This window comes from Lepidochelys olivacea (genome assembly GCF_965140295.1).
Source record: "Lepidochelys olivacea isolate rLepOli2 genome assembly, chromosome: 3".
Lineage (NCBI taxonomy): Eukaryota > Metazoa > Chordata > Testudines > Cheloniidae > Lepidochelys > Lepidochelys olivacea.
In genome coordinates this window covers 11,885,331-11,913,245 of record NC_140413.1, presented here as the reverse complement: position 1 = coordinate 11,913,245, position 27,915 = coordinate 11,885,331, and the positions used below count along the sequence as shown (strand labels likewise).

The window sequence follows — 27,915 nt, the reverse complement described above, 5'->3', positions numbered from 1 at the left end:
TCCATCCCGGGCACCCCAGGGCCGTGGCTGCCGCTGCAGCGCTCCAGGATCGCGGGGAGCTGCCGCTGCTGGAGGCCCGGTGAGTCTGCAGCGACCCCGACCGCGGGCTGGGGACGCGGGGCGCGGGCAGCAGCGCCTCCCAGTCCGGGGGGCTCCGTGGGCCCCCTGAGCGGGCATCCCCTGCACAGAAATAGATGGGCACCCCCGTGAGACCCCCCAGAGATGGGTACCCCCCGAAAATGATGGCACCCCCCCGATGAGCACCCCTGCACAGAAATGAATGGGTACCCCCCATGCATTCCTCCCTCGAGATGGGCACCCCCGGACAGAAATAGATGGCACCCCCTGTGTGCCCCCCCCCGAGATGAGCAACCCCACACAGAAATAGATGGCACCCTCCATTTGTCCCCCTGATATGGACACCCCCCGTACAGAAATAGATGGGCAGCCCCCATGCATCCCCCCTGAAATGAGCACCTCCCCCACAGAAATAGATGGCACCCCCCATTTGCCCCCCTGAGAGGGGCACCCCCTGCACAGAAATAGATGGGCACCCCCCATGCATCCCCCTGAAATGAGCACCTCCCCCACAGAAATAGATGGTACCCCCCATTTGCACCCCTGAGGTGGGCACCGCCTGCAGAGAGATAGATGGGCAGCCATTGTGTGTCCCCCCCCAGAGATGGGCACACCCAGAGTGGCACACTGACAACACCACTGTCTGCCCCCCTTCAATTAGGGCCCAGCTATGAGCACCCGGTCTACACCAGCATAGATAGATAGCATTGTGCTCCCTCCCACACAGCTGAGTGCCTAGATTGAACACCCCCTGCACTCCCAAAGGATAGATTGGTACCTTGGTGCGTCCCAGAGATGGACATCTCAGCAGCTGGGCACCTTTTGCCCAACCACAGAGATAGCTCTGCCTGTACTACGTTCCACATGGGGTCGATCCTGGTGGTATGAAAGGAAGGATGGCCGCCCAGTTTTTAGGGCATAAGCCTGGGAGGCTTTCAGATCCCTGGGCCAAAACCAGCGGGCCCTTGCTCAAGCAAAACTTTTGGTTAACAACTGAGTAAGGACCTGAGGATTTGGCCCACTATTAGTACATCAGCTGGGCATATTTCTGATCTGCTTTTCTCAGGATGCACTGTTTTGTTTGTGTCTTTTCTGGGTTGTGTTGTTTTACATCACATACAGTTGCAAGGTATATATTAGCTGTGGGCCTGATTCAAAGCTCACTGAAGTCGAACAATGTGAGTCTTACTATTGATTCCAGTGACCTTTGGATCAGGTCCTTTGTTGCTTGTATATTCTACTAGTATTTGAAAAACAAGAACCCTGCACTTAAGGGAAAGTGAGCCCAAATTTGCTTTTTCCTTTGGCCACTTTCTCTGCCTTTATACTTTATAATTTAAACTTCTGTAACCAGGACTTAACAGTGGTTTGGAAGTGGGTGTAGAGGGGTCTATCAGCAACTTGGCTCAATTTTTTCCCCTGGGCCTGTGTCCTCTGCCCTTCCCATTACCTTAAGCACTGCTTAAAATCTCATGGCCAAATTCTGTTCTTGGTCACACTTGACTCCTGTGTGACTGAGAACAGTAACTCCTTCATAACTATCTTCATAAATGATCTGGAGGATGGTGTGGATTGCACTCTCAGCAAATTTGCGGATGATACTAAACTGGGAGGAGTGGTAGATACGCTGGAGGGCAGGGATAGGATACAGAGGGACCTAGACAAATTGGAGGATTGGGCCAAAAGAAATCTGATGAGGTTCAATAAGGATAAGTGCAGGGTCCTGCACTTAGGACGGAAGAACCCAATGCACAGCTACAGACTAGGGACCGAATGGCTAGGCAGCAGTTCTGCGGAAAAGGACCTAGGGGTGACAGTGGACGAGAAGCTGGATATGAGTCAGCAGTGTGCCCTTGTTGCCAAGAAGGCCAATGGCATTTTGGGATGTATAAGTAGGGGCATAGCGAGCAGATCGAGGGACGTGATCGTCCCCCTCTATTCGACATTGGTGAGGCCTCATCTGGAGTACTGTGTCCAGTTTTGGGCCCCACACTACAAGAAGGATGTGGATAAATTGGAGAGAGTCCAGCGAAGGGCAACAAGAATGATTAGGGGTCTGGAACACATGACTTATGAGGAGAGACTGAGGGAACTGGGATTGTTTAGTCTGCAGAAGAGAAGAATGAGGGGGGATTTGATAGCTGCTTTCAACTACCTGAGAGGTGTTTCCAGAGAGGATGGTTCTAGACTATTCTCAGTGGTAGAAGAGGACAGGACGAGGAGTAATGGTCTCAAGTTGCAGTGGGGGAGGTTTAGGTTGGATATTAGGAAAAACTTTTTCACTCGGAGGGTGGTGAAACACTGGAATGCGTTACCTAGGGAGGTGGTAGAATCTCCTTCCTTAGAAGTTTTTAAGGTCAGGCTTGACAAAGCCCTGGCTGGGATGATTTAATTGGGGATTGGTCCTGCTTTGAGCAGGGGGTTGGACTAGATGACCTCCTGAGGTCCCTTCCAACCCTGATATTCTATGAATCTATGATTCCTTTGGGGCTCACTCCAGTGGGACTGAAGGTGAAATCTCAGCCCCTTGTGTATTAATTTTTACACACATATACTCAGTTGCATGTAGTATACAAACATGCTGTAGTGTACCTGATACGTGAACTAAAAGGTCTCTGCCATCTCTGATTTCTCTGATTTTATGAGTGGTTCATCATTGATTTCATTCTGCAGACCACTTCCTTCTGCCACTTGGCATTGAGTATGTTTTGTCCAGAGAGGGTTCCAGAGACCACTTTAGTTAGGCTCACTCAAGAGAAGTAACTTGAGGGTAGAAAACTTGAATGAACTCTGCAGTGAAAACAAACCACAGTTTGAGAGCCACAGCTTGCACGTCTTCTACCTTGACTGATTAAGATTTAACATGTATTTGAGTTACATGGCCCTCTGACACACCCTCCTGCACTCTCCGCTTCTCAAAGGCCCACAGCTGTGATTTGTAATGCTGATCTAATGGATAGTCAGCAGGAGATTTAAGCTCTATTCCTGTCTCTGCCACCATCTCATAAAGTAACTTGGGCAGCTCACTTAACCTCTCCGTGCCTTAGTTTCCCCATCTGTAAATGGAGGCAGTAACCCTCACCCACCTTTGTGAAGTACTTTCCTGAAAAAGAGCTCTAGGCACACAAAGTATCATTAGTCATGACAACATGGTTGCTGGGTTTGTAAAAAAGGCCGCTTACCAGTACTGTACAATTATAAAAAAACACAATACCAGGTAAATGTGGTGTTGGTAGCTCTGTAGCTAGTACTGCTTGTTTTCTGTGTACTCCCCTCTCCATTTCTAACAAGGCTGCCTGCCTAGAGGGCAGCTGCTGTTCAGTGAATCATGTTACAGACATGGCACACGTGCTGTGCCTTCCCATGGAGACATCACTCCAGTTCCTTCTTGTTTGATTGTTTCCCTAAATCGAATATAAAAAAAAATCATTCAGGCTGAAAGTATATGGTTACCTCTTTGTATATGGGAGAGAAACATAACAGTGGATTATATAAACAGGTTGTACGCCTGCTTTATCATTAAGGGACAGTGTGAATTTATCCAGATGTTGTCTAACAATTCCTAGAAACACAGAGAAAAATCAAGCCAAACCACAAAAACATTCTTTATTTCCTCCTGTTTGCTGCTAAGGGTGTTTCCCACCCTTGCCATATGGTTGCAAGAATGTTCAGACTCTAAAAATACCCTGTGCATCATTTATTATTATTTAATATTTCCACTGAAACTGTGCCCAATGGCTTTGATCGGGATCAGGGCCCCTTTGCGTTAGGTGCTGGGCAGGCACAGATAAATGGACCCTGTCTCAAAGAGTTTACAGTCTGATTGCAACATTGTGCAGCAAGTGAACTGAACAAATAACAGAGGGGAGAAGATGAGGGAGGATGAGGGTAACAATGAGATCATAAAAAGAAAAGGAGTACTTGTGGCACCTTAGAGACTAAAATGTGAGATCATGTGGTTGCACAAGCAGCTATGTTCGTGCACAGCTTGATGCTTCTGAATAATTTACAAGGTTTAGCTATAGCTGTGTCAGGAACCCTCTCCCTGCAACCTTTACTAGCCCTTGAATTATAGTATTCATAATTGCTCAATAAATTCTCCAAGAGTTACAAGTTTCCTTGAAGAGTTTCTAAGCCAGGGCTTCTTCGCCTGTGGCTGTGACTCTGGGGGAGGGGGGGTGTCGCAAACAGGTGTCAAGGGGTTGTGATCACTTTGTCCTTTTCATATTGCTAAATGGGAAAGGGCTCCTTGCTAGATTGGAGGAGAGTGGGGGATGGAGGTACTAGTATGTAAATGAGACCTGATGTGGAAAAGATCCACAGCTCTAGGCAATTAGGGTAGGACTGAGAACCTCGCACTGCTTGGGCTGCCAATTTTGGTTGGACATATTCCTGGAGGTTTCATCACATCACGTAATCTTTAATTAAAAATTAATCTTTAATTCCGGCTAATAATTTGTGTACATTTTTTTCTAACGACTGTGGCACCAGAATTCATAGCCTTAAAAGTTTTTCTGTGCATTTGTGGTGACGACATGTTTATAGCAAAATTAAATCAGTCCAGCAGGACGTGCTGTGGGAGATCTTCTTGGCAACTGCCCTGTTGCTTTTCACAATGGGCTCACAGGTTTATTTTGTTTGTTTGGCATGCTGCAGATGGTCACCTGATCACAAAAATCCCACTCAGAATTTAAATGTCATGCTGTTGGGAGCACAGTTCATGCAGTGCAGGACACTTGTAACCCCCCACTGGTCTGGGTAGCAGATCTAAGAGCACTTTCTTAGCTCTCATCAAATGACCTCTCTAAGGGCCTGATTTGTCAAACTCTTGTGTGAGTGGGCCTTGCTCACATGAGTCATCTCCACAAAGTCAGTTGATCTACCTGTGTGAGGAAGGGTTTGCTGTACTGATTCCTGATTCTGCATCTACAATAGCAAACCTATACCCCCCCAGGAGCATAGCACCCCCTACCCCATACGTGGGTATTGGTCCTGTACTGATTCAGGAAAAGGGTTACCTGCTCAACAGGCCTTCAGGCTACAGTGAGGAAATGGACAGATGGAGGGTATCCAAAGAGTCGGGAACTGCCTTCTAAAATGTTCTTCTAACTCCCAGGTCCAGGAGGGTAGTTCCTAGCTGTGGTTGCTCTGAAGCATCTCTGTGACTTTTCACGCTCGTAGTTACCGATTCCCGTGATTCAGCTCCACCATAGCAACTGTTAATGATGCTGAGCCTGTGCTCTAATTTTGCTCCCACCCGGTGTAATGTATATCCATAGCTGACCTTGGCCTACTTCATTTCCACAGTATGCCCAGCCCAACCCCTGGCAGATGCTGAAGGTGCATGGCATTGTCCAGGGGCTAAGGGCGGTGGTGATGACCTCTTACAAACTACTTTGCAGGCTATACATGTGCATCGGCGCTGAAATGCAGCCACCTCTGGAGTACGTAGTAACACTGCACAATGATTTGGGACAGGAGGTTGTCATAAATATAAAGGGAAGGGTAAACCCCTTTGAAATCCCTCCTGGCCAGGGGAAAGCTCCTCTCACCTGTAAAGGGTTAAGAAGCTAAAGGTAACCTCGCTGGCACCTGACCAAAATGACCAATGAGGAGACAAGATACTTTCAAAAGCTGGGAGGAGGGAGAGAAACAAAGGGTCTGTGTCTGTCTGTATGCTGCTCTTGCCAGGGACAGAACAGGAATGGAGTCTTAGAACTTTTAGTAAGTAATCTAGCTAGGTATGTGTTAGATTATGATTTCTTTAAATGGCTGAGAAAAGAATTGTGCTGAATAGAATAACTATTTCTGTCTGTGTATCTTTTTTGTAACTTAAGGTTTTGCCTAGAGGGGTTCTCTATGCTTTGAATCTAATTACCCTGTAAGGTATCTACCATCCTGATTTTACAGGGGGGATTTCTTTATTTCTATTTACTTCTATTTTTTATTAAAAGTCTTCTTGTAAAAAACTGAATGCTTTTTCATTGTTCTCAGATCCAAGGGTTTGGGTCTGTGGTCACCTATGCAAATTGGTGAGGCTTTTTATCCAACATTTCCCAGGAAAGGGGGGGTGCAAGTGTTGGGAGGATTGTTCATTGTTCTTAAGATCCAAGGGTCTGGGTCTGTAGTCACCTAGGCAAATTGGTGAGGCTTTTTACCAAACCTTGTCCAGGAAGTGGGGTGCAAGGTTTTGGGAAGTATTTTGGGGGGAAGGACGTGTCCAAACAGCTCTTTCCCAGTAACCAGTATTAGTTTGGTGGTGGTAGCGGCCAGTCCAAGGATAACGGGTGTAATATTTTGTACCTTGGGGAAGTTTTGACCTAAGCTGGTAAAGATAAGCTTAGGAGGTTTTTCATGCAGGTCCCCACATCTGTACCCTAGAGTTCAGAGTGGGGGAGGAACCTTGACAGAGGTGAAGAAGGATCCTATATCCAAAGAAACTGCAATTTGGGAAGGCAGACAGTGACTTTATTTGGAATTTGGTTAGGACTGCGCCCCCTACTGTACATATGAGTGATAGCATCTTGCAACAGAAAGATTCTGGCCAAAATTTTCAATTTGAGATGCCTAAAGTGAGACACCTAAATCCATAGCCTGCATTTCAGAGATACTGAGCAAGTTAGGAGTTGCTCTGGGAACTCTGTGCCTCTGCAAGTCAGGCCACATATTTAGATGTCTAACTTAAGGTATCCAGGGTTAAAACTGTGTGACATAGTGACTTTCCCCAGGGCACAGAGGGCAGAGTCAGCAGCCAGGGCTAGACCTCAGTTCCTGGCTCACAGCTACAAGTGAGTTCAATCTACTTATCTGCTCTTGTCCCCCAGGCACCAAAAAAAAACCCATGAAGAATTCTCCAGCACAGTGGTTCTCAACCTTTCTTTTCACGGACCACTTGAAAATTGCTGAGGGTCTCGGCAGACCACTTAATGATCTTTCCAGATGTTGTTTGTACCATTAGCTAACTATTGTAACACACTTTGGATAAAAGTGCTATATAAAAAAAACCCTTAATAATAATTAAAAGTTTTTTTGTTGTACAAATAAAAACACACAACTCATATTTTAATATCAGTACCTTACCTTTCTAATTCTGTGGATGTGCCCTTCTCCCCTGCTGCAGCAGCTCCCGAGGTGGGGCTGGGAAGGAGGGGGGATCTCTCCCCCATCACAAGGCAGAGGCTGGGAAGAAGGGCCGTCTCTCCCTGGCAGCTGCAGCCCTGGAGCTGAGGAAAGTCGCCTTTTTCTCTGGCCGCCACAGCCCTGCACGTCCCAAATTCCCCCCACCCTCTCTTCTCACCCCACTGCCCCTCCCACCTACCCCCATTCCTCCCAAGGCCACCACCTCACCTTACATATGGGTCTTCTCCAGGGTCCAAGCACCTAATTAGTGGAGCCGTGCCTGCACGGGCTCCACTAATTAGGTGGGTGGCCCTTCATTCTCTCATGTGCGGCTGCCCAGGTACACACCTTAAGGGAACTATCCGCAGACCACCTGAATGGAGCTCGCAGACCACTGATGGACCGCGGACCACAGTTTGAGACCCTCTGCTCCGGCACATCTCATCTTGGCTGGACTTTGCAAACTGCCTTTCCCTGTCTTGGATCTCCAGGATCATTGATGTTTTGTCTGGCGATGCCCTGGCATATTTTTGTCATAACTCGCCCTCATCCAAGGCCCTCGTGCTCTGTTCATTGTACAAGATTCACAACTCTCTCACTGGCTGGAGACAACACAACTGACAGACCATGCAGTGTTGAGAAGTACTATGGCTCAGCACACCTGAGCCTGCCTCCAGGCCAGAAAACAGCGAGACCTGGCATTCCGGTGACTCTCTTAGGATTTAAATGGTGATGCCAGCTCTTGTCATTTTTGATGGCTAATCTCTGTAAATTGCGAGATGCCAATTCTCGGATTAATACATATGGGGACAAATCCTGCCTTCAGCTCCCTGTATTCAGCTCCCTTTGGAGCTGTACGTGTGTATGTCTGAAGGTGGAATTAGACCCATTTTCTTTTTTTGTAACCCTCCACAGACTTGCTCCCGTCTTTTCTCTTGCACCTTCTCTCTTTCCATCACTTCCTGCGCCCTCCACCACCTCTTCACTTCACACACTCTCATCGCTGTTGGTGCAAGAGCCTTCTCCCCTGCAGCTCTGCCCTTTGCAATTTTCTCCCTGTATTGTTCTGTTTCACTGAGCTATGGTTTCAGGGTTTAGACACTTCCACCTCGTGCCCTATGTACTCTTTGAGTTCACAGCCCAGGGGCTGAACACAGAACAGCAGCCAGGCCTCCTAAGCAGCAAATCTAAGCAGATGCAAAGGACGTGGGAGTTGCCATAAGATTCTGTAGTGCCCATCCCAGTTCCACACACCTCAGGCTTATTGTTTGTGCTACAGATGCTCTAGCCAGAGAGATTAGAAAGTCAGATTTGAGGAACTTTGCCCCTAGTTAAAATACCTTTTCTTTTGAAACTGCCAGGCCAAAATGTTCCAACGTGGGTGCCTAAATCCATCATTTAGGACCCTAAGTAAAAGCAGCCTGAGCACCTTGTTGACTTTGATAGGATTTGTGGGGCCAGCAAACTCTGGAAACTTAACTACTTTAATATAGGTGCCCAGCAGCCCCCACATTAGAGCATTTTGGCCCAAGTGAGTTTTAGGGCTTATGAAATGTGCCTATTTACGTCCTTCCCTTCTCATCTGAGAGACCCAGCGGTCGAGGTAGTTGCCAGCTAGTGGAAACCAGATTGGAGCCACCAACTCACTATGGAGCACTAGGTAACTAGCAGGTAGGAATAGCTTTTGGTTTCTGCCTAGTCTGGGTTTGAAGGTGTGACCTAGAAGGAAAAGGTTCCACAGTCCAATTCTAATGTCCTGACCCATTCAGTCCCCCACTTGGGTGAGTGCTTTGAATGTATCCTTTGACTGATAGAAATCAGATGGCGTTTGGGTGAAATCCTGGCCCCATTGAAATCAATGGCAAAACTCCCACTGACTTCAGTGGGTCCCAGATTGCCCCTTTGTGTAGAAATAAAACATACCTATTTAATATATGATGTAGTAACAGCACGATGAGCACCTTCTGTCCAAGGATTTCAAAGTGCAAACACAAGGATGTACCAGTAAAGCCGGTAGGTATTATTAGCCCCATTTTATAGATTCACAAACCGAGACACGGAGCAGTTAAGAAACATATTCCCAGTTGTGTCCTCTAATGTTGGTGCTTTGATTTTTGGATGCCCAGCGTGAGACGCCTGGGATCTGATTTTACAGCAGTTCCTGTCTGTTAGAGGTGTGGGTGCTCAGCATGTCTGACAACTGGAGCCTAGATGATCAAAAAATCACTGGATCCTTTACTGCTACCTATTAGACCTTGGGTGAAATTCATCCCTGGTGTAAATTCATTGAATCTGCCCTCTTATATGTTACTACGTGGACAGTGCAAGCACAGAAACTGATTCTGAGCTCTGCTACGTGAGTGTAAATCCAGACTTATTCAAGTGAAGTCTGGAATTGCACAAGCGTAGCTGAGATCAGAATCTGTCCTTTAGTTATCTGAATGCACAGCGCTTGCCATCTTCAAGCTGTAGCAGTTGGCAGGAAATGTGAAGATGGCAGGTTTACGTACCACAGGAAAAGGAAGTGAAGACTGAGAGTGCAGGGAGCTACTAACAACAAGTATGTTATGTTCTCTCAGTTTCGCAGCCAAGGGCAGTAGTAATTCCCAGTGGTCACACGGGTTGGGGCTGGGAAATATTTACAGTCGTGCTAGGATGCTCATTTCAAAGTAAGTTCCATTTTTTTTCTCCTCTGCTATTTGCTTCTAGACCAAGTTACTTCTACGATTGTAGAGGAGTGAGTTTGTTCTAAGGTGATTTGACTGGGGAGTGCAAATGGGCAATGGGCCTGAGCAGAAATGCAGAGCAGTGAGTGGAAAGACTCCTGGTTCAGTGGACTCTGGATCAAGTCCACTGTGAGTGCATCTCTCACTACATCCTTTCAAACTCAGCTCAGTAGCTACCCAAAGACATGATCATCTGGTGGCTTTTTGGTGGGAGGTGATGGGAGGTGGTGCTCTCAGTCTAGTTCCTAGTGGGTGCCTTTCAGGTGAGATGCAGGAGGGCTCCTCACTTGAGAAAGCCCCCCCATTGTCTGGGAGTGTCTAGCCCAAGGAACTGACAGCAAGTCTCCCCCAACTGGTCTTCACTGCTGAGAAGGAGCAGTTTCTTTCTGATAACTGTCACAGAGAAGCCAAAGACAGCCAGCACCTTGAACTGCAACCGGAAGCCAGAGCAGAGATTCAGTCACCAGAGCTATGTGCTCCTAGGGAATGTCTACACTGCAGTGTAAGCCCAGGGTTAGTGGGACTGGAGTCAGCTAGCCTGTGTTAGGGAACCCTGGGCTTGAGCATCTACATTGCATTTAAACCCTTAGTTAAGTTTTTGCTCAAACCTTGGGCTCTGGCGTCTGCACTGGAAGACCTGAGTCAAAGTAACCATATCCCAGAGACCATAGTGTTCCTCCCTCCCGTGTTGCCGTTCTAGACCATGGTGCACTGTGGGGAAACTTAACTGCCTTCCCTACACGTTACAAGTTTGCTCTCCTTTGCAAATTCATGAGGCTCTCTGATAGTGTGCTTGCAGATCGGTGGTCAGAAGAGAATGGGTTAACTCCGACCTGAGCCGTTGACCTTTGCCAATGGGTGGTGGCTTCCGTTTTCAATAGAGTGGATTGCAGATTGTTGGGATAGAAAGGACTAAGGAAGTTGTCCCATGGAATTGTGGGATACTTGCAGATGACTCCTGGGACCTGAGTCAAGCACGGCTGTGGCTACACTGCAAAGCAGTAGGGATCGGACCCTGTTTCCCAGCTTGACTTGAGCTCGGACCCTCCAGCCCTGCAGGGTCTCAGGACTAGGTAAACTCAATTGCAGTGTGGACATAAGGGGGTTGAGCCTTGAGCTTGGGCTCAAGCATGGGTTTACATTGCAGTGTCGACATACCCCTTGTGACCTGCCTCATTCAGCCATTAAGCAGCTGCGTTCAGCATCCGCTCATGTCCTAGGGGAACTATCAGGTTCATCTCAATTCAAGAACATTATGCTTATTGAACCTGGAAATGACAGCCATGTGTGTGGCTGTTGTGTGGCCCACAGTAGAGAGGAATAGTCACAACTTCTGGCCTGCTACAGATAGTAGAAATGAAAGGAAGCAGTGGCCCCCACTGCTATCTGGGCAGCCATGGCTCCAACAGGGAGGGAGGCCATTAGCCATCACGACGACTGGTAAACATAACCCTTCAACTACTGGCCTGCCCATTCTTCTACACACTGCCACCAAGCACTAGGCATATCTTGTGCAGGTTTGATCACTTCCTCTCAGCTCCCAGTCTCAGCCGGGTAGTGGGAAGGTAATGAGCCAGCAGAACCTAGCTTTAATTCAAAGGAGACATAGAGCTGAATGTCAGCTAATAAATCTGTGCCCCAAAATGATTTGCCGTCCCCCTTAGTGGCTTTACATACACATTGAACAGGAGGGATGACAAGACGGAAGGCAGAGTTTCTTTGAGGAGAAGGAATTCTGGAGCTAGTCAGGGAGAAAACTTTTATGACAAATTCCTAAGTTGTTTTGTGTGTAGGCTTCAAAATGGGCCCACTTTGCATTTTTAACAAACTTTTGGCAACATATTTGTGAATTGAAATTGTTACCAAAACTTTACATTTGCCAAAAAACCTTGTTTTGTAAATGAAAAGTTTCCATAATGATGTTTGATAAAGATGCCCAAGAAAAATGCTTCAAAAATTTTTGCAAACAATTTAGCTAACATGGATAGTTTTTGCAAAAATATTTTGATTTTTAAAAATGGCCCTTTTTCAACTAAAAAAACTTTGTACTTCAAAAAATGTCAACAATCTCTAATGATTTTGCTGAAGGGCCACCCCATCCGTCCTCTCAAAAGCCTGCAGGCAAGTCAACGAAACCTTGTAGCCCATGGCACTGGAACCTTGCCATAAGTGGCAAGCGTGCTTTTAGCACTGCATAAATGGTAATAGTAATGACCTGGCCGATTGCTAGGAGGAGATCATTCACCATTGCTATTGTCACGTTATAGAGAATCACGGTCTTTCTTAAACAAGAGACATTTATTAAAGAAAACATCCCCAAGTGCAGAAACAAACAGACTTCTATGCAGCTACAGTTCCAGCTTTGTCACTCTTCTTTACCAGGTATCACACAAAGACATCTAGTGACTGACTGGATAACATACTGCAAGTAAACATATCAGATCAGTACAATCTCTGTCTCTCAGTTCTGAGGCCAAAGTGATGGGGAAATAGAGAATTGTCACATAGCATCAGATTTTCCTCATTCAAACCTCTCCACTAGACTTAGACCAAACGTAAAGGTCTGGAAATGGTTTGGGTTTGCTAACTCTTTTAAACCTGTTTTGTGGCATTAATAAAAGGAAAAAGAATCATTCTCCTTGAATTTGCACATTTTTACTGGGCTTGTAATGACACAACTTGGCTGTGGTCCCCTCAGTCTTTCCCTTTTCTCAGATCCCAAACAAATGACACTTGGTTGCTGTTGTTTGGGAACAGCCAAAATAATTGAATCCTCCAGAGAGCGGGGTGAGGACAGATTCTGAAATAGATGCCCTACAAATGAATGCAGCTTTCAGCTGAGGCTATACCCCCGCGAAAGGGAGAGAATAGAAGCTCTGTGAAAGGGAAACAGGCAGTGCTGACCGTGGATTTCTTTTCTCTGTAACATTAATTGCTTGTTGCTTTGTTCACCACATGACTGCTGGAAATTGCCAACTGGTTCCTGCTCACTAGCGTCATGGGCTCTGTTTAAAATAAGCCATGTAGGAGATTCTTAACTTAGGGTTGTTTATCCAGATTTCAAGTGTGTTTCTTGTGATTTTTTTTTTTAATATCAGGATATTATTGTTAAAATGTCTAGCCGGGGTCTATCCCTTTAAACATTAGCGCTTTCCAGACCGTTAGCTACATGATTGCTTGGAGTGTCAGTCTCTGTCTATCATTAGCTAAGTGTTTGCAGGTACACTTGAAGCCAATGGGAGTTTGAGAGCTCAGCACTTTTGAAAAGCAGGCCCTATGTAGATTCTGGATGGCCTACACTTTGACACACACCGTACTAATTGTAGCCAGTACTAGTCTAGTACAGACGCTGGCTGGCTGGTTACTACCAAAAGGTGCAGAGACCTCTCTGAATGTCCTCTGTGACTTGCAGTGCCAAGGGGCTCTAACAGGTGTGACCAGGGAGCCAGGGTTGTATAGTACCAGCACGGCCTGATCTGCTCTCAACCCCTCTGCACGGTCTCCCCCAGCCTTTGAGCAGAATGGGCAAGGAGCCCTGCATAGGCTGAACCAGGCTTCAGGACCACACAATCATGTTGCTTTGGCGGTGTATTAGTGCCCTGTTTGCAGGAGAAGGGCCATCACACCTGTGTCTGTCTAATCCATCTGCCTAGCTAGATTTGTACATTGCGCCCACCAGCGTAGTAACCGATCAGCTACGTGCTAGCCACAGTCTGGATCCTCTTATGTCAATGCCACAGCGTTCAGGTGAGCTTTGGTTAACTTAAACTCCAACCAAAGCCCCAGTGCCATCCTCTGACACCAGTGAAAGCAGCTGCAGTGATCACTCCGGGGCCACCCAGGAGGTTTGGGCCCCAAGACCTTCAGATAAACAGGTTTGTTTTGTGTAGAGCCGGGTCTGCAGGCTCCAAAGGGTTAACAAGGGCCTTAGGTCTTGTCACTCAAGCCAGCGATACCCATTCCATCCTCCCTGTTCTGGTATGACCTGTGCTCACCGGCAGCCTGGCGATTACCACCCAGTTTTTCCGTGGTAGGGCTGAAATTCCTGGCTGCTGTTTGCTTAAAGGGGAGATGGGGAAGGGTTCGCATGGTGCTTTGGTTACACACCATCTCCCTTGGGATGGGCTAGTGGGCATCCCCCAAGCAATGATTCCACAGAAGAGAGGCAGATGATACGCTGAAAGGTGAGTACCAAGTGCCTGCACATGGAAGCTCCAGCTGTCGCAGGAAGTTGCTACACAACTTTCTCTCCGTGTGGCTTGGCCCTCAGTGATCTATGTGCTGTGACTGCCTCTCTCCCCATGACCACAAAGGCCAGCTGATGTGCTCGAGCACCCAGTGCCCGGGTTTAAACATCAGGGGCCTGGTGCAGGACATTCCCAGCAGGTGACCCTCGCCCCTGGACCTTGGTGGGGACAATCGATGCTGGATTGTGATCTTGGAGAGTGCCAGTGGGATGGAAATCCAATCTGGGGCTTGACCGGCCCTCACCTTGCTATAATTCAGAGTCATCTGAGCCCTGAGGCGGTGGTGCGGGGAGGAGCGTGTTTGGCTGCTCCCTGCGTGTGGGAATGGAGGGCATTGAGGGAGGCTGAAATGCTTCAACTGAGTTTTCAGCATCAAAGCTCAATAATAATTAAAAAGGGATGTAGCAGGTCAGGGACTGGGAGCCCAGTGGGGAGTGCAAGGTCAGGCTGCATAACCAGCTGGTGTGCCCAGTCCAGCACAGGGTCAGCGTAATGCAAACCCCATGGACTGTTCGATTGTCAGCTGGAGACACCAGACAATGGGATCTCTACATTACAATAGAGACCATCTGCTCTCTGAGATGTGTGGACGTGTTTTCCTTCCAGAGCGTTATTTTTATTATTATTTGTATTGGAGTAGCCCTAAACGGGGAGTACAAGGAACCAATGACACACTATGCCGGGAGCAGCCGATATCCCATAAATCCCACGCAGAAAACCTCCGCCACATTTGTGATATTACAGGCTTTATTGTGCCCTTACCGCACAGCCCCGCTTTGGGGTCCGCGCAGAGCTGCACACCCCAGTGTGACCTGTGGGAGGGATTACTCTTGAAGGAGGCAAGTGGGAAGGTGATTGCTGCTTTGGCCTTGAGGTGCAGCACACACTCACTGCAGTGCGTGGTCTGATGTGCTGGGTGGCCCAATGAGGGCAGCAAGGCCCTGCGGTAGCCCTTGCCCATTGGAGGGGCAAGGGCTACTGCAGGAGTTAGAATCATAGAATCTCAGGGTTGGAAGGGACCCCAGAAGGTCATCTAGTCCAACCCCCTGCTCGAAGCAGGACCAATTCCCAGTTAAATCATCCCAGCCAGGGCTTTGTCAAGTCTGACCTTAAAAACCTCTAAGGAAGGAGATTCTACCACCTCCCTAGGTAACGCATTCCAGTGTTTCACCACCCTCCTAGTGAAAGTTTTCATAGTTTCACCACCCTCATAGTTAGTCTTGTGCAGTCCCAGCACTGCCGTGGTGAAACTCCCCCCCGCCCCCCGTGTGGAGGGCCAGCGCGAGGCTGAGGCATCCTTAACTCCCACGTCAAGCTCTATTTCGGAGGCTTAAGTGGTGCCTAGGCCTTTTGCTGCCCCTGCACAGGAGGGAGTGTCAGGCTCGTGACCGCCGTGCAAGGAGAGGCAGCTTCTTTGCACTCTCCCTCAACCCGGGGCCCGAGACAGCCTTGCTGTAGTGGGAGTTTTGCAGGACCTAATGTGAGGCGACTGGACCAGATCCTGGCAGGTGCTGAGCTGAACGTCAGTGGGAATTGTGGGTGCCCAGCAGCTTCTAGGATCAGGCCCTTTATGTGTATCCAAGGCACCAGGAGACAAAATACTCTGAGTGAGTTCTGCTTAGCATTGTAAACCCACTCCCCCGCTAGCCTCTGGCCCCTCCTTCCCCATGATGCTTTGCTTCTCCTCGCTGTTTGCTAGCCATGATAGCTCCGTGCCAGGCAGTGCTAGCCGGGTGCTGCAGCTTCCTGTGGGAGAGAAGCACAGGTCTGGCTCCAATCTCTGCACCTTCGCTGATGCAGCTGAGCTCGGGTCAATCATCCTTGGGGATAGGAGGGAAGGTTAAAGCTAAATAGGGAAGGGAGCTGAATAGAGAGAGCTAGATCCTCCAGTCTATTAGAGCTTCTTTGTGCCCTTCTGGTAGACGGAGCCACTGGAGGGTTTTCATTCTGCAGGGGGATCCTCCAGTGGCAGCCACTGAACTGGCCCTTCCTGGCGGCTGACACAGGGGGCATGGCTGGAGAAAAAGGGCTGTGGCTGGTGCATCCTTATGCCATGACGATCTGCGGCTGCCAGGACAGCAGCATGGGCAGCCAGCGTAAAACGGAGCAGTCCTGAAGCTGCTCCTTCTTCTGGCAGGGAATGGCCCAGCACTCACATAACTCCAGGATTGGGGGACAGGGAGGGGGAATGGGACCCAAATGTGGCTTAAAACCCTTTTGCGCTGCCCTTCCTGAGCTGCACCAAATGCTGCTCTGCCACAGGCCGGGATCTGGGCCACAATGTTCACAGGAGAACCGGCGCAACAGCGGGTGACGACAGGAGCACTGCACAACACAGTTGTCGTGGCTTCAGTTTACAGAAGGACTCTCCCATGTGAACCCTTCTGAGCCGTCCTAAACCAATTCTTTCAGTACTGTGCCAAGGCCACAGCCCTTACTGAGGACACTGTCTGAAAGGGCTTTCACACTTCAGGGTTGTTGTTTTTTTGCCAGTGCCCTGTTTAAAACCAAAAGAACTTTGTAAATTTCCCCTCCTGAAGTGACCGATGGGGACTGAGTCAGACTCAGCAGACAAGTTCCCCCAGACAAGTTCCCCCATTGCCAAAGACGGGAAATGACAGCCCCACGAGGTGTTGTTTTCAGAAAGCAAAAGAACCGGGTGCTCTGCCAGAAACTCTTTTGCAATCTTAACAGTGCCTGCTGAAAGCAGGAAGTTCCACCCAAATCTCTGTTTACGGACTGATTGGGTTGTTGGAGGAAGTGGGGAATGCCGGGTCACTGCAAAATCAGGCTCAGAACCTTCATTTCTGGCTCTTCTAGGACTTCTTAGTTCAGGGGCGTTGGCTTCAAATGTGAATCTCCTCCTGTGGTGGTTGCCATCTCCCGGCCTTCTCTCCCTTTGTATTTGAGTGACGTAGCTTTGGGAGGATCTGTGGAGCCATTAGTTAACATGCCTTTCCATACCAGATCATACAGTGGGTCCACCAAGCCCTATATCCCATCTCAGGCAATAGCCAGTGTCTGTTGCTTCAGAGGAAGGAGGAAATCGTTCAGGGGTGGGCAAACTTTTTGGCCCGAGGGCCACATCTGGGTATGGAAATTGTATGTGGGGCCATGAATGTTAATGAAATTGGGGGTTGGGGTGTGGAAGGGCTCCAGCTGGGGGTGTGGGCTCTGTGGTGGGTCCAGAAATGAGAAGTTCAGTGTGCAGGAAGGTGGTCTAGGCTGGGGCAGGGGGTAGGAGTGCGGGGGTGGGGGGAGAGCAAGGGCTTCAGCTGGGGGTGCAGGCTCTGGGGTGCGGCTGGGGATGAAGGTTTGGGGTGCAGGAGGATGCTCTGGGCTGGGACCAAGGGGTTCAGATAGCAGGAGGGGGATCAGGGCTGGGGCAGGGGGTTGGGGCGTGGGAGGAGGTCAGGGGTGCAGGCTCCAGGCGGCGCTTACCTCAAGCAACTCCCAGAAGCAGGACGCTGCCCCATCCGCAGGCACCACCTCTGCAGCTCCCATTGGCTGTGGTTCCCAGCCAATGGGAGCTGCGGGGGTGGCACTTGGGATGGGGGCGGCATGTGGAGCCTTTGGCTGCCTCTACGTGTAGGAGCCAGAGGGGGACATGGTGCTGCTTCCAGGAGCCACGTGGAGCAGGGCAAGCCCCCAACTCTGCTCCCCAACTGGAGCGCCAAAGTGGGGCAAACCCCAGACCCTGCTCCTCGGTCTGAAGGGCTGGTTGCAGTCCCTGGGCCATAGTTTGCCCACCCCTGAAATAATTCATGCCCCCAAACCAAACTCTCCTCTGTGTTTACTTACATATGAACCATCTCCACGACGGTGGTTGTTCAGTGCATGTCAAGAGATAGGCACTGACCCTGCAGACATAGATGCACACGTTTCTCTTTACATATCTGAGGAACAGGAATTCTATAATGAGGTCAGTGGAAGTACTCAGATGCATAAAGTACAAGCATAGATAGGTGTTTGCAGGATTGGGTCCATAGCTTGTCATTATTGTTTGTATTACATTAGTGTCTACAGGCAACAGTGGTACCCAGAGTTTTAATAATAAATGCTAAACTAAAAGAGTTTTGGAAAGGAAATTAGCCCTTAGGCTTCAGGGTTTCAGCCAAGTTCTAAGGGATTAAGATGAGACCTTCATGGGGACAGGTTACCCTACATCTGCCTACTGTGGGGTTTTTACACCTTCCTTTGAGGCATCTGGTGCTGACCACTGTCAGAGACAGGAGAGTGGATTAGTAGAACCATGGGTCTGATCCAGTCTGGCAATGCATGTGTTCCTTGAGGCCCCCATTTAGGAATGAGGATGTCCCTGCGCTAGACACTGTACAGACCTATAGCAAAGAGATGGTCCCTGCCCCAGAGAGCTTAGGGGCTGTCTACACTGTAATAAAAACCCTGTGGCTCAGAGCCTGGGTCAATAAACTTGGGCTCAGGCTCTGGGGCTAAAAATTGCAGGGTAGAGATCGGGGCTGGGGCTGCAGCCTGGTCTCTGAGATCCCGCAAGGCAGGAGGGCGTCAGAGTCCAACCTCCAGCCCGAGCCTGAAGCCCAAATGGCTGCACTGCCGTTTTTAGCCCCACAGTCTGAGCCCTGCGAGCTCGAGTCATCTGATCTGGACCGGTCGCAGCCACGCTACAGGTCCTTTGTTGTAATGTAGACATGCCCTTAGAGCCTAAGAATAAAATGGGGGATGAGCGGTGGACACAACAAACCGATGGGAAAATCGTCTCGTTGTTACCGGAGAGCTGATTGTAAGCTCTTTGTGGGCAAGGACCGTCTCTCTGTTATGGGTTTGCACAGCATTTATGGCAATGCACTTAGTAAGATCATTCTGAGTATACCAGAGAGCGGTCAGAGCATGTCAGCTGCCTGGCCATAGCTGAGGGCATCATAGGCATTGCCACAAAGGGGAGTTCTAAGGAAAGTGGCGTTGCGGGTTTTCACAGGGAGATTTTCCCAGGCCGTATAGCCCTCCTCCTCCAGACCGCAGGGAAAAGGCTGAGGGCTAAGACTGTGCCTTCTAGGTGCGGCTCTGCAATGGGAATTGTGTGGAGCTGCATCACCTCCCAGGGAGCCTCAGGCGGCCTTGCATTTTAGGGAAGTCCTCTGTGCTGCTGCCCACCTTGCAGGAGGAGTGGGCCTGTTCCACCACCCCTTGGGAGGTTGCTACCTGTGCAGCCCTCCGTGGTGGGGGATGGTACTGCTTGGGTTGCTGCAGACCCCACGATTTCATGCTGCAGGTTTCCATCTGCTGCAGAAATGTGTCTGGAGTTCCCAGGCCTTGCGAATGATGGGGGAGCTCTGACCCTCTCACAACCACACACCACCCCAGTGCCTCGGAGCGGTGGCTGTTTCTAGGGGCCAGGAAGGCCAGCCCACTGGGGCTTGTGAGGGTCAGGTTATATGTAAGAACATAAGAACGGCCATACTGGGTCAGACCAATGGTTCATCTAGCCCAGTAGCCTATCTTGTGGCAGTAGTGAATGCCAGATGCTTCAGAGGAAATTAACAGAACAGGGCAATTATCGAGTGATCAATCCCCTCTTGTCCAGCTTCTGGCAGTCAGAGGTTTAGGGACACCCAGACCATGGGGTTGTGTCCCTGACCTTTTTGGCTAATAGCCATTGATGGACCTATCCTCCATGAACTTATCTAGTTCTTTTTTGAACCAGTTATACTTTTGGCCTTCACAACATCCCCTGGCAAGGAGTTCCACAGGTTCACTGTGCGTTGTGTGAAGAAATACTTCCTTATGTTTGTTTTAAACTTGCTGCCTATTCATTTCATTGGGTGACCTTTGGTTCTTTTGTTTTGTGATGGAATAAATAACACTTCCCTGTTCACTTTTTCCACACCACTCATGATTTTACAGACCTCTCTCATATCCCCCCTTACTCATCTATTTTCTAAGGTGAACAGTTCCACTCTTTTTAATATGGAAGTTGTTCATATGTAAACATTTTTGTTGCCCTTCTCTGTACTTTTTCCAATTCTAATATATCTTTTTGAGATGGGGAGGCAAAAACTGCACACAGTATTCAAGATGTAGGTGTACTATGGATTTAGATAGTGGCAATATGATATTTTCTGTCTTATTATCTATCCCTTTCCTAATGATTCCCAACATTCTGTTTGCTTTTTTGACTGCTGTTGCACATTGAATGGATGTTTTCAGAGAACTAGCCACAGTGACTCCAAGATCTTTTTTGAGTGGTATTAGCTAATTTATATGTACAGTTGGGATTATGTTTTCTAATGTGAATTACTTGCACTTATCAACATTGAATCTGATCTGCCATTTTGTTCCCCAGTAGGGATGTAAAATGTTAAATGGTTAATCAGTAAGCATCAGTCTTACCGGCTAACGCGCCTTAACTGTTAACCTCTGGGCCCGACCCTGTGCCAGCCGGCCCCAATGTCCCTGCACCGGCCAGAGCAGCCCCAGCTGTGCCTGCCCCAGCCAAAATGGCCCCGGCCCCAGCTGCGCCAACCTGCCAGCCCTTTAATCAGTTAACCGTTTATGCAAAATAGTTTTTAATAGTTTAAAAGGTTAACTTTTTAAACGATATTTACATCCCTATTCTCTAGTCACCCAGTTTTGTGAGATCCCTTTGTAACTCTTTGCAGTCAGCTTTGGATTTAACTATCTTTACAGATCCTTGGAAGAACTCTGCTATTTATCTCTCTCCATTGTGAAAACTGACCATTTATTCGTATCCTTTATTTCCTATCTTTTATCCAGTTAGTGACCCATGAGAGGACCTTCCCTCTCATCCCTGACTGCTTAGTTAGCTTAAAGGCTTTTGATGAGGGACCTTATCATAGGCTTTCTGCAAGTCCAAGTACATGTCTCCCCAAGCCTGACTGACTGGATCTTATAACAATGGGAGCCACATGGCTGTGTTTCAAGGCAGGTCCTAGAAAGAGGAGACGGGATTGGCAAGGCTAAGCACTCCCTGCATCAGATCACCTCTCTTGAAAACAACATCTCTTTGGCGGCTCCTTGGTACAGAGCTTCCCTTGGCCTGCAGCTGCTTAACTGCTGCCAGTGAAGGGAGAAGGCTGGAATGTCAACTGAAACAGCAGCTTGCTCAGTAGTGGAGAGGGGTCTGGCCCCTCCGGCGGAGCCCAGTGCTCCCCATCCAGGAGGAGGTGTGCATTTGGTTCAGAAGTTAAGTGGCTCAGCCTGCATTGCTAACTTATTATTACAGCAGCTGCTGCGCACTAAGCCCGGGCTCTGACTCAATTTTGAGCCCACCCCCTCCTTCGGTCCACACCCAAATCAGTCTGACTCTGTCAGCAAGCACTCCAAACCCAGATCCTGCTAAGGGACGGCTCAGAGCCCGAGTCCCGCTGTGACTTGGGTCCAAGCCCTGTCATTTTGCAGTGTGGAGGCAGGTCAAGCCACAGAGCTGAGTCAGACGGTCTGTGAATGCAGGCTTCCACAGCCCCAGGCTTAGTGAGCTGTGTAGACACACCGCTAGAGGCCCCCCGCTAAGATTGGGACCTCCCGGCGTTGGGAACTCAAGCTCTGTTCACCTTTCGGGCTGTGCTTCGTGGTATCGCAGCGCCCACAGGGGAAATCCGTAGCACTTTGCAAGCTCAAAGCACAGTGCGGGCCCTTGCTTGCTGTTGTGCAGTGACTCTCCCCATAATTAGGGCAAACCCTCCCAGATCCAACCCCACCCAGAGCACCCCTCTGCCCTGAGCAGCTTGGCCTGGGGACGGGGAGAGCGCTGCTGCTCTCAGCACTGGCCACTAGAGGCTGCTGCGCCTCATTGGCTGCCTCTGTAACCCTGCCTCATGTTCCCTGGTTCCATTCCAGCTTTATCCTGCTGTTCACTGCTCCCATTTCTCTCCTAACTGCAGGGCGAGGGATTGGCTTTACCCGTCTGCAGACTCCCTTCTGCCGTGGGGAGCATGATGACGGCCATCCTCGAGCGTATCAGCACCTTGTCCGTCAGCGGGCAGCAGCTCCGCCGCCTCCCCAAACTCCTGGAGGAAGGCTTCCCCAAGATGCCCTGCACCGTCGAAGAATCCGATGTGCCCCAGCTCTTCCGGGAGCCATACATCCAGACGGGGTACCGCCCTACCGGCCAGGAGTGGCGCTATTACTTCTTCAGCCTGTTCCAGAAGCACAACGAGGTGGTCAACGTCTGGACTCACCTGCTGGCGGCCTTGGCTGTGTTGCTGAGGTTCAAGGCCTTTGCAGAAGCAGAGGAGCTGTCCTTGGACGTCTCATCCTTGCCTTTGTTCATCTTTGTGCTGTCCTCCCTCACCTACCTAACCTGCAGCCTCTTGGCCCACCTACTGCAATCCAAGTCGGAGCTGTCTCACTACACCTTCTACTTCATGGACTACGTCGGGGTCAGTGTCTACCAATACGGCAGCGCCCTGGCCCATTTCTACTACAGCTCGGACCAAGCCTGGTACGACAAGTTCTGGCTCTTCTTCCTTCCCGCGGCTGCCTTCTGCGGCTGGCTCTCTTGTGCTGGCTGCTGCTACGCCAAGTACCGGTACCGACGACCCTATCCCCTCATGAGGAAGATGTGTCAGGTGATCCCAGCAGGGCTGGCGTTCGTCTTGGACATCAGCCCTGTTGCACACCGTGTGGTCATGTGCCACCTGGGGGGCTGCGAGGAGCAGGCTGCCTGGTATCACACCTTCCAGATACTGTTCTTTCTAATCAGTGCTTATTTCTTCTCCTGTCCGGTCCCCGAGAAGTATTTCCCGGGCTCCTGTGATATAATTGGCCACGCCCATCAGATCTTCCACATGTTCTTGGCCCTTTGCACGCTCTCGCAGCTGGAGGCCATCTTCCTGGATTACAAGATCAGGCAGGAGATTTTCCTGAGTAGGCATGGACCCCTCTCCATCTACCTGTCCTGCGTCTCTTTCTTCGGCCTGGTGGCCTGTAGCTCCATCACTGCTCACTTCCTGCAGTGCAGGATCAAAGCGGGGCTGGCTAAAAGAGACTCCTGAGAGTCCATTGCGAAGACTAGTTAGACCCTGACTGGCTGGTGCCGATTTGGTGGAAACCAGCGGAGGATAATTTATAGAGACATAACAAATTGGTTTGTTTGCATAACAGGTTTTTCTAATTTATAACTGAGGGATGGGTCGCAGGCTGGAGTCGCTGTACAAGAGCCCTTCCGTCTAAAGCGTTTTTACTTGAGTGGCTGCCTCTTGCAATGCAGGGGTGTTTTTTAAGCCAGATTGGGGCACTTAACCAAGGATGCTTGGATTAGGCAGAGGTTTCTAGTTTGTTCCATGCTAGTAAATCTGCAGGGAATACTACATTGAATATCAGGAAAACCTTCCTAAGGGACATTAGACTGGAGAGCAGTCTCCTAGGGGAAAGCACATGGCTAGAGTCATTTAAGACTTTACAAAGCACAGGAGACTGAGCAGTGTGGATCAGTCCTGTACTGGCAGGGGGCATGGACAAGATGACCTACTAGGTCTTTTCCATCTCTGCTATATGTGGGCTTGATCCTGCTCCCATTTAAGTCAATAGCAAAATTTCAGCAGCAGCAGGATTGGGCCATATGAGTCTAAATTTTCAGGGTGTAGCTGTGGAGGTCTGGGTGGCACAGTGATATATAGCTTACAGCTGCACAAGCCCTTTATATATCTCCAAGTTAGATTCTAGTGACTCATGTTCTCTCAACTCTGCTCTCCTGAAATAAATTGTACCAGGTTCTTAGGATGACTTTGCCAAATCTTTGTTGTAGAGATGGGTCTGGACCAAAACTCTAGATTCATCAATCCCCAGACTTTGGGGATGTTCCAGACCAGATCAGAACTTTGTGCCTCGGGCCCATCTCTGCTTCACTATTTGACTCTGACCCAGGTTTTCTTCTAGGAGACACCTGACCCAGTGGTGATGTGAGCGAAATTCTCTCTTCTGTCACTGAGAGATTTTAGCATGGGTGTTTATAGAAATCCAGTACCAGGGCTGCTCATAAAAATTTAAAACAATGAGGTGGACTGTCTCAGGGGCTGGTAATGGGATATGGAGCCTTTCCCTAGTAGATCTTTAGAATCATAGACTATCAGGGTTGGATCAGACCTCAGGAGGTCATCTAGTCCAACCCCCTGCTCAAAGCAGGACCAATCCCCAATTTTTGCCCCAGATCCTTAAATGGCCCCCTCAAGGAGTGAACTCACAACCCTGGGTTTAGCAGGCCAATGCTCAAACCTCTGAGCTATCCCTCCTCCTCTGTTGTTGAATCCAGGCTGGGTCGGTAGTGATGCCAGTGACTGATTGGTGGCCTGCATCAAACGCGTTTATGCTCGTAGTTGAGTTACTGGTGGAGTAAAGAGAACAAAGACCCTTCACTGTAGGGACAGTCCCCTTCTGGCCAGGAGAAGTGCTCTTTAATGGGCATTTTGGGGAAGCTGGAACTTGCTGTAGCCTGTGTTGTACTTATGAGGGTAAACAGAGGTCTTCAAGGTTGTGAGTCTGCCACCTTTCATCAAAGCGAAATAACATTAGAGATTAAAACTTAATAATTGGAGAAAAAACAGTGGAGGGGGAAGGGGGGAAGAAGCAAACTGTACCCTCATTCTCCCTTCGATGATCCTGCCTGATGTCCCCCAATGTCTATTGTATTCAGAGCAAAATTCTTCTTCCATTTGAACTGCAGATTTCTATTGAATGTTCGACTCTGACTGATGCCAGTGGTGTGGACGTACCATAAGGAACAATCCCACCCTGGCAGAGGAATGGACTGGCTGGTGTAATAGGCCTTTGCCTTCTGCTGCGAGAGCGAGCTGTCAGCAGAAGCCTTGCATATGGATCTAGGGCAGTGTGTAACCCTGACACTGTAGTGTAGCCCTCCTGTAATATGGAAATGAGGGTAGGAGACAGTTAAATATTTCATGCTGATGGTTGTGGGTCATTCCCTTCTACCATCCCAAATGAATTACAAAGGTTTGGGTTGCTTAGAACGAATTCGCCAATTGGATAAGTCCCTTCTGTCTACCTGAGTGGGAAGTAGGTGACTGGAGGCTATGAGCCAGATCCCCAGCTGGTGTGAATTGGAGTGACTGCACTGAAGTCAGTGGCACTTACATCAGCCGTCGAGGAGGCTCTGCCTAGGTACAGTCCTCACGGGCCTAACTTGTAAGCAGTTCTTGTCTTGTCCATTCTGTCCTCTCCCAGTGTTAAATCCCAGTTCCCTTGTGGTTGACTATACCACTGCACTACCCATGTGCCCTGTGCAATATCTCCACACCCGAACGGTCTGATCGTCACCAGGTGTAAATCCCTATTGACTTCAGTGGAGCTACACTGATTTACTCCAGCAGAGGATCTGGCCCATCAAATCCAAATGAAACTGGATTACTTGAGTGAGTTGAAACTGGCCTTGGAGGTGGGGCTGAGAGATGTGACCGAAACTCAGTCACTATAAGCTTGAGCTTTAGTGTTCGGTCTGGTTTGGGGGATTTTCTCTGAAACCTCTCTTTTGTGTGTGTTACAACTGCCAGAAGGGCTCTGCTTTGATGTTAGCAAACCCTTTTGCCGGGTGAAGGTGAGCCAGGGAGGGAAATGGTTCGCTGGTGGAGAGAAGGAGTAGACAATGGCAGCTGTGGATGCCTGGACTAAAACCAAGCCACTAATTTAGGTGCCTCTCTGTGGATAAGTGCCTACATCTGGGCAACCTAATCTGAAACTACTGGCCTTAATGACAAGTTAAATACATTTATGGAGGTGGCAGGGAGGGGATTGGCTCAAGGGATTGCTAATAGGATACAGAGGCTGTGAACTCTGCATTCCTGATTCAAATTCAGCCCAGGTTGGTAGCGATAAAAAGAGGTTTATATGAGAGAGCTGCTCAGGGGCCTGCGTAATTGTAAAATTGCTCTTTTCAGTTTTGGGGAAGAGTCCGTCAGAGCAGATTTTCTTCTTTCGCCTTATTTACACACTAAAGTTGAACCACTGTAACTGCATTGGGTTAAAACAGTACAAACCCTCTAGTGTGGATGCAATTATAGTGGTGTGAATGTGTTTCCGTGTAGGAATGGGAATAACGTATTCTGGTATAAAGCACCTTTGTACAATATAACTGCATCTACACTAGAAGTTGTACCAGTATAACTATAGCGGGGGGGAAAATCACATCCCTAACCTAAATACTTTGTTATGCTGGTACAAAATCTGTGTGTGGACCAAGCGTAGCTCCTCCAAAGGATGTGAACTAGGCTGTGTCCCAACAGAGGAGGATACACTAACCCATGCCATCTCAGCGCAAGTGTTTGCAAAGCACAGGGGACAAGAATGTGTATCGCTCTTAATGGAAGGACTAAGCCTGGTGCTTTCTGTGACACTATATCGCCACCTACTGGTGTCACAAATCAACTAATTTTTTCCTCCTGGGTTGTTTTTTTTGGTGTTCCCATGTTAACTCTCAGTCTGAGCAGTTACCCCCGCTCACCCCTGCAAATGTGACCAGTAACTGACCTCCTCGGGGAATGATGGAGCTGACTTTGCAGGGAAGTACTGACCAACGCTGCTTTTCAGATAACGTCCTAAGGACACAGGGTGCTTCATCAGCACTGGAGTTAGTGCCATCCCTGCCGTCCTTCTCCCAGTGAGCGAGCCAGTCTTGTCTGTTCTCAGACCAGACCACAAACCCTCCCTCTTCCCAAGTCGTCTTGTACTTGTGCCTTACACAGCTGGCTGGCGATTGCTCATGTGGACCTTTGTGTATGCACTCCTGGGCTGGCTGCAGGTCGCTGACAGTGCTACTCTAAACCCAATGAAGTCATCGAGAGTCTTGCCTTTGACTTCACTGAGGGTTGGTCCTAAGAGAACGTAAATGCCGTCATGTTCGGCTGTCAGCCTGTTACTCCTTCCACAGCTCCCGCACGGCCATTTGCAGCTGGTCTTCCTCCTGCTCCTAGAGTCCTTTGCGCCAGATCTGGGGCCTCCCACGAGACGCTCAGCCAGCAGTGGCATCTGATGATGACCTGGTCGCAAGAGGTTGAGTACATCAACCTCGGTAGGTTGGCTACGGGAAACAGGGTCACAAACCTCCTTGTGGGACATGACCCTCAGATGGAGACCAAGGGCCAAGTCTTTAACAGGTGTGGATCAGTGTTTCCCATTGGAACTGTGCTGATTAACACCAGCTGAGGATCTGATCCAGTGTGTATTATGCTGCTCACTCGTCGGACTTGCTCATTGGGAATGTGCAGGTTAGAAGCAGCAGCTTTGCCATCTGTAGCCTCATGATTACACTTACTGGTTGATTTTTTACCAAGAGAGCTGTCTTGGTATTGAGGGTGAAGGCAGAGGGGGTCATTAACCATGAATTTACTTTGAGTGCTTCATGTAGCAGAACTGGGGTGCATGCTTCAGGCTACACATGTGCCTTGGTATTTACATCTCCTGCTGGCTGGGTTTTAAAAGCATCGCTTCCTACTGAACAGGAGTAGTGAGTTTTGCATTTTTTTCTTTGGGAGTGTGGGAGAGGTGTAAGTATTATGCACAAACCCTCCCTCATTTGTCCCCCAACTTTGTATTGTTGAGACCACTGAAAACTTTGTATTGTATTGACAGCTGTTCAAAAGCCTCAGTAATAAAATCTATAAAAGCAAGACGAAGGGGTGCAACGTAAAATCTGTAACTCCACCAACAGGAGGGGGAATGTGATGGTCATGGCTGTAAGTTGTTCAGCAGAAAGTTTGGCCTTAAAAAGTTGATGACAATAAATAATAATAATGAATGTG

The 27,915-nt window shown here is 49.0% G+C and overlaps 1 protein-coding gene across 1 annotated transcript; it reads left to right on the top strand.

Moving 5' to 3' along the window:
• Positions 1 to 27,915, top strand: PAQR8 (progestin and adipoQ receptor family member 8). Its single transcript, XM_084622587.1, has 2 exons — positions 1 to 79; positions 22,048 to 27,915. The coding sequence occupies exon 2, from the start codon at positions 22,099 to 22,101 to the stop codon at positions 23,158 to 23,160; it is 1,062 nt and encodes a 353-aa protein (XP_084478713.1). The 5' UTR covers positions 1 to 79; positions 22,048 to 22,098; the 3' UTR covers positions 23,161 to 27,915.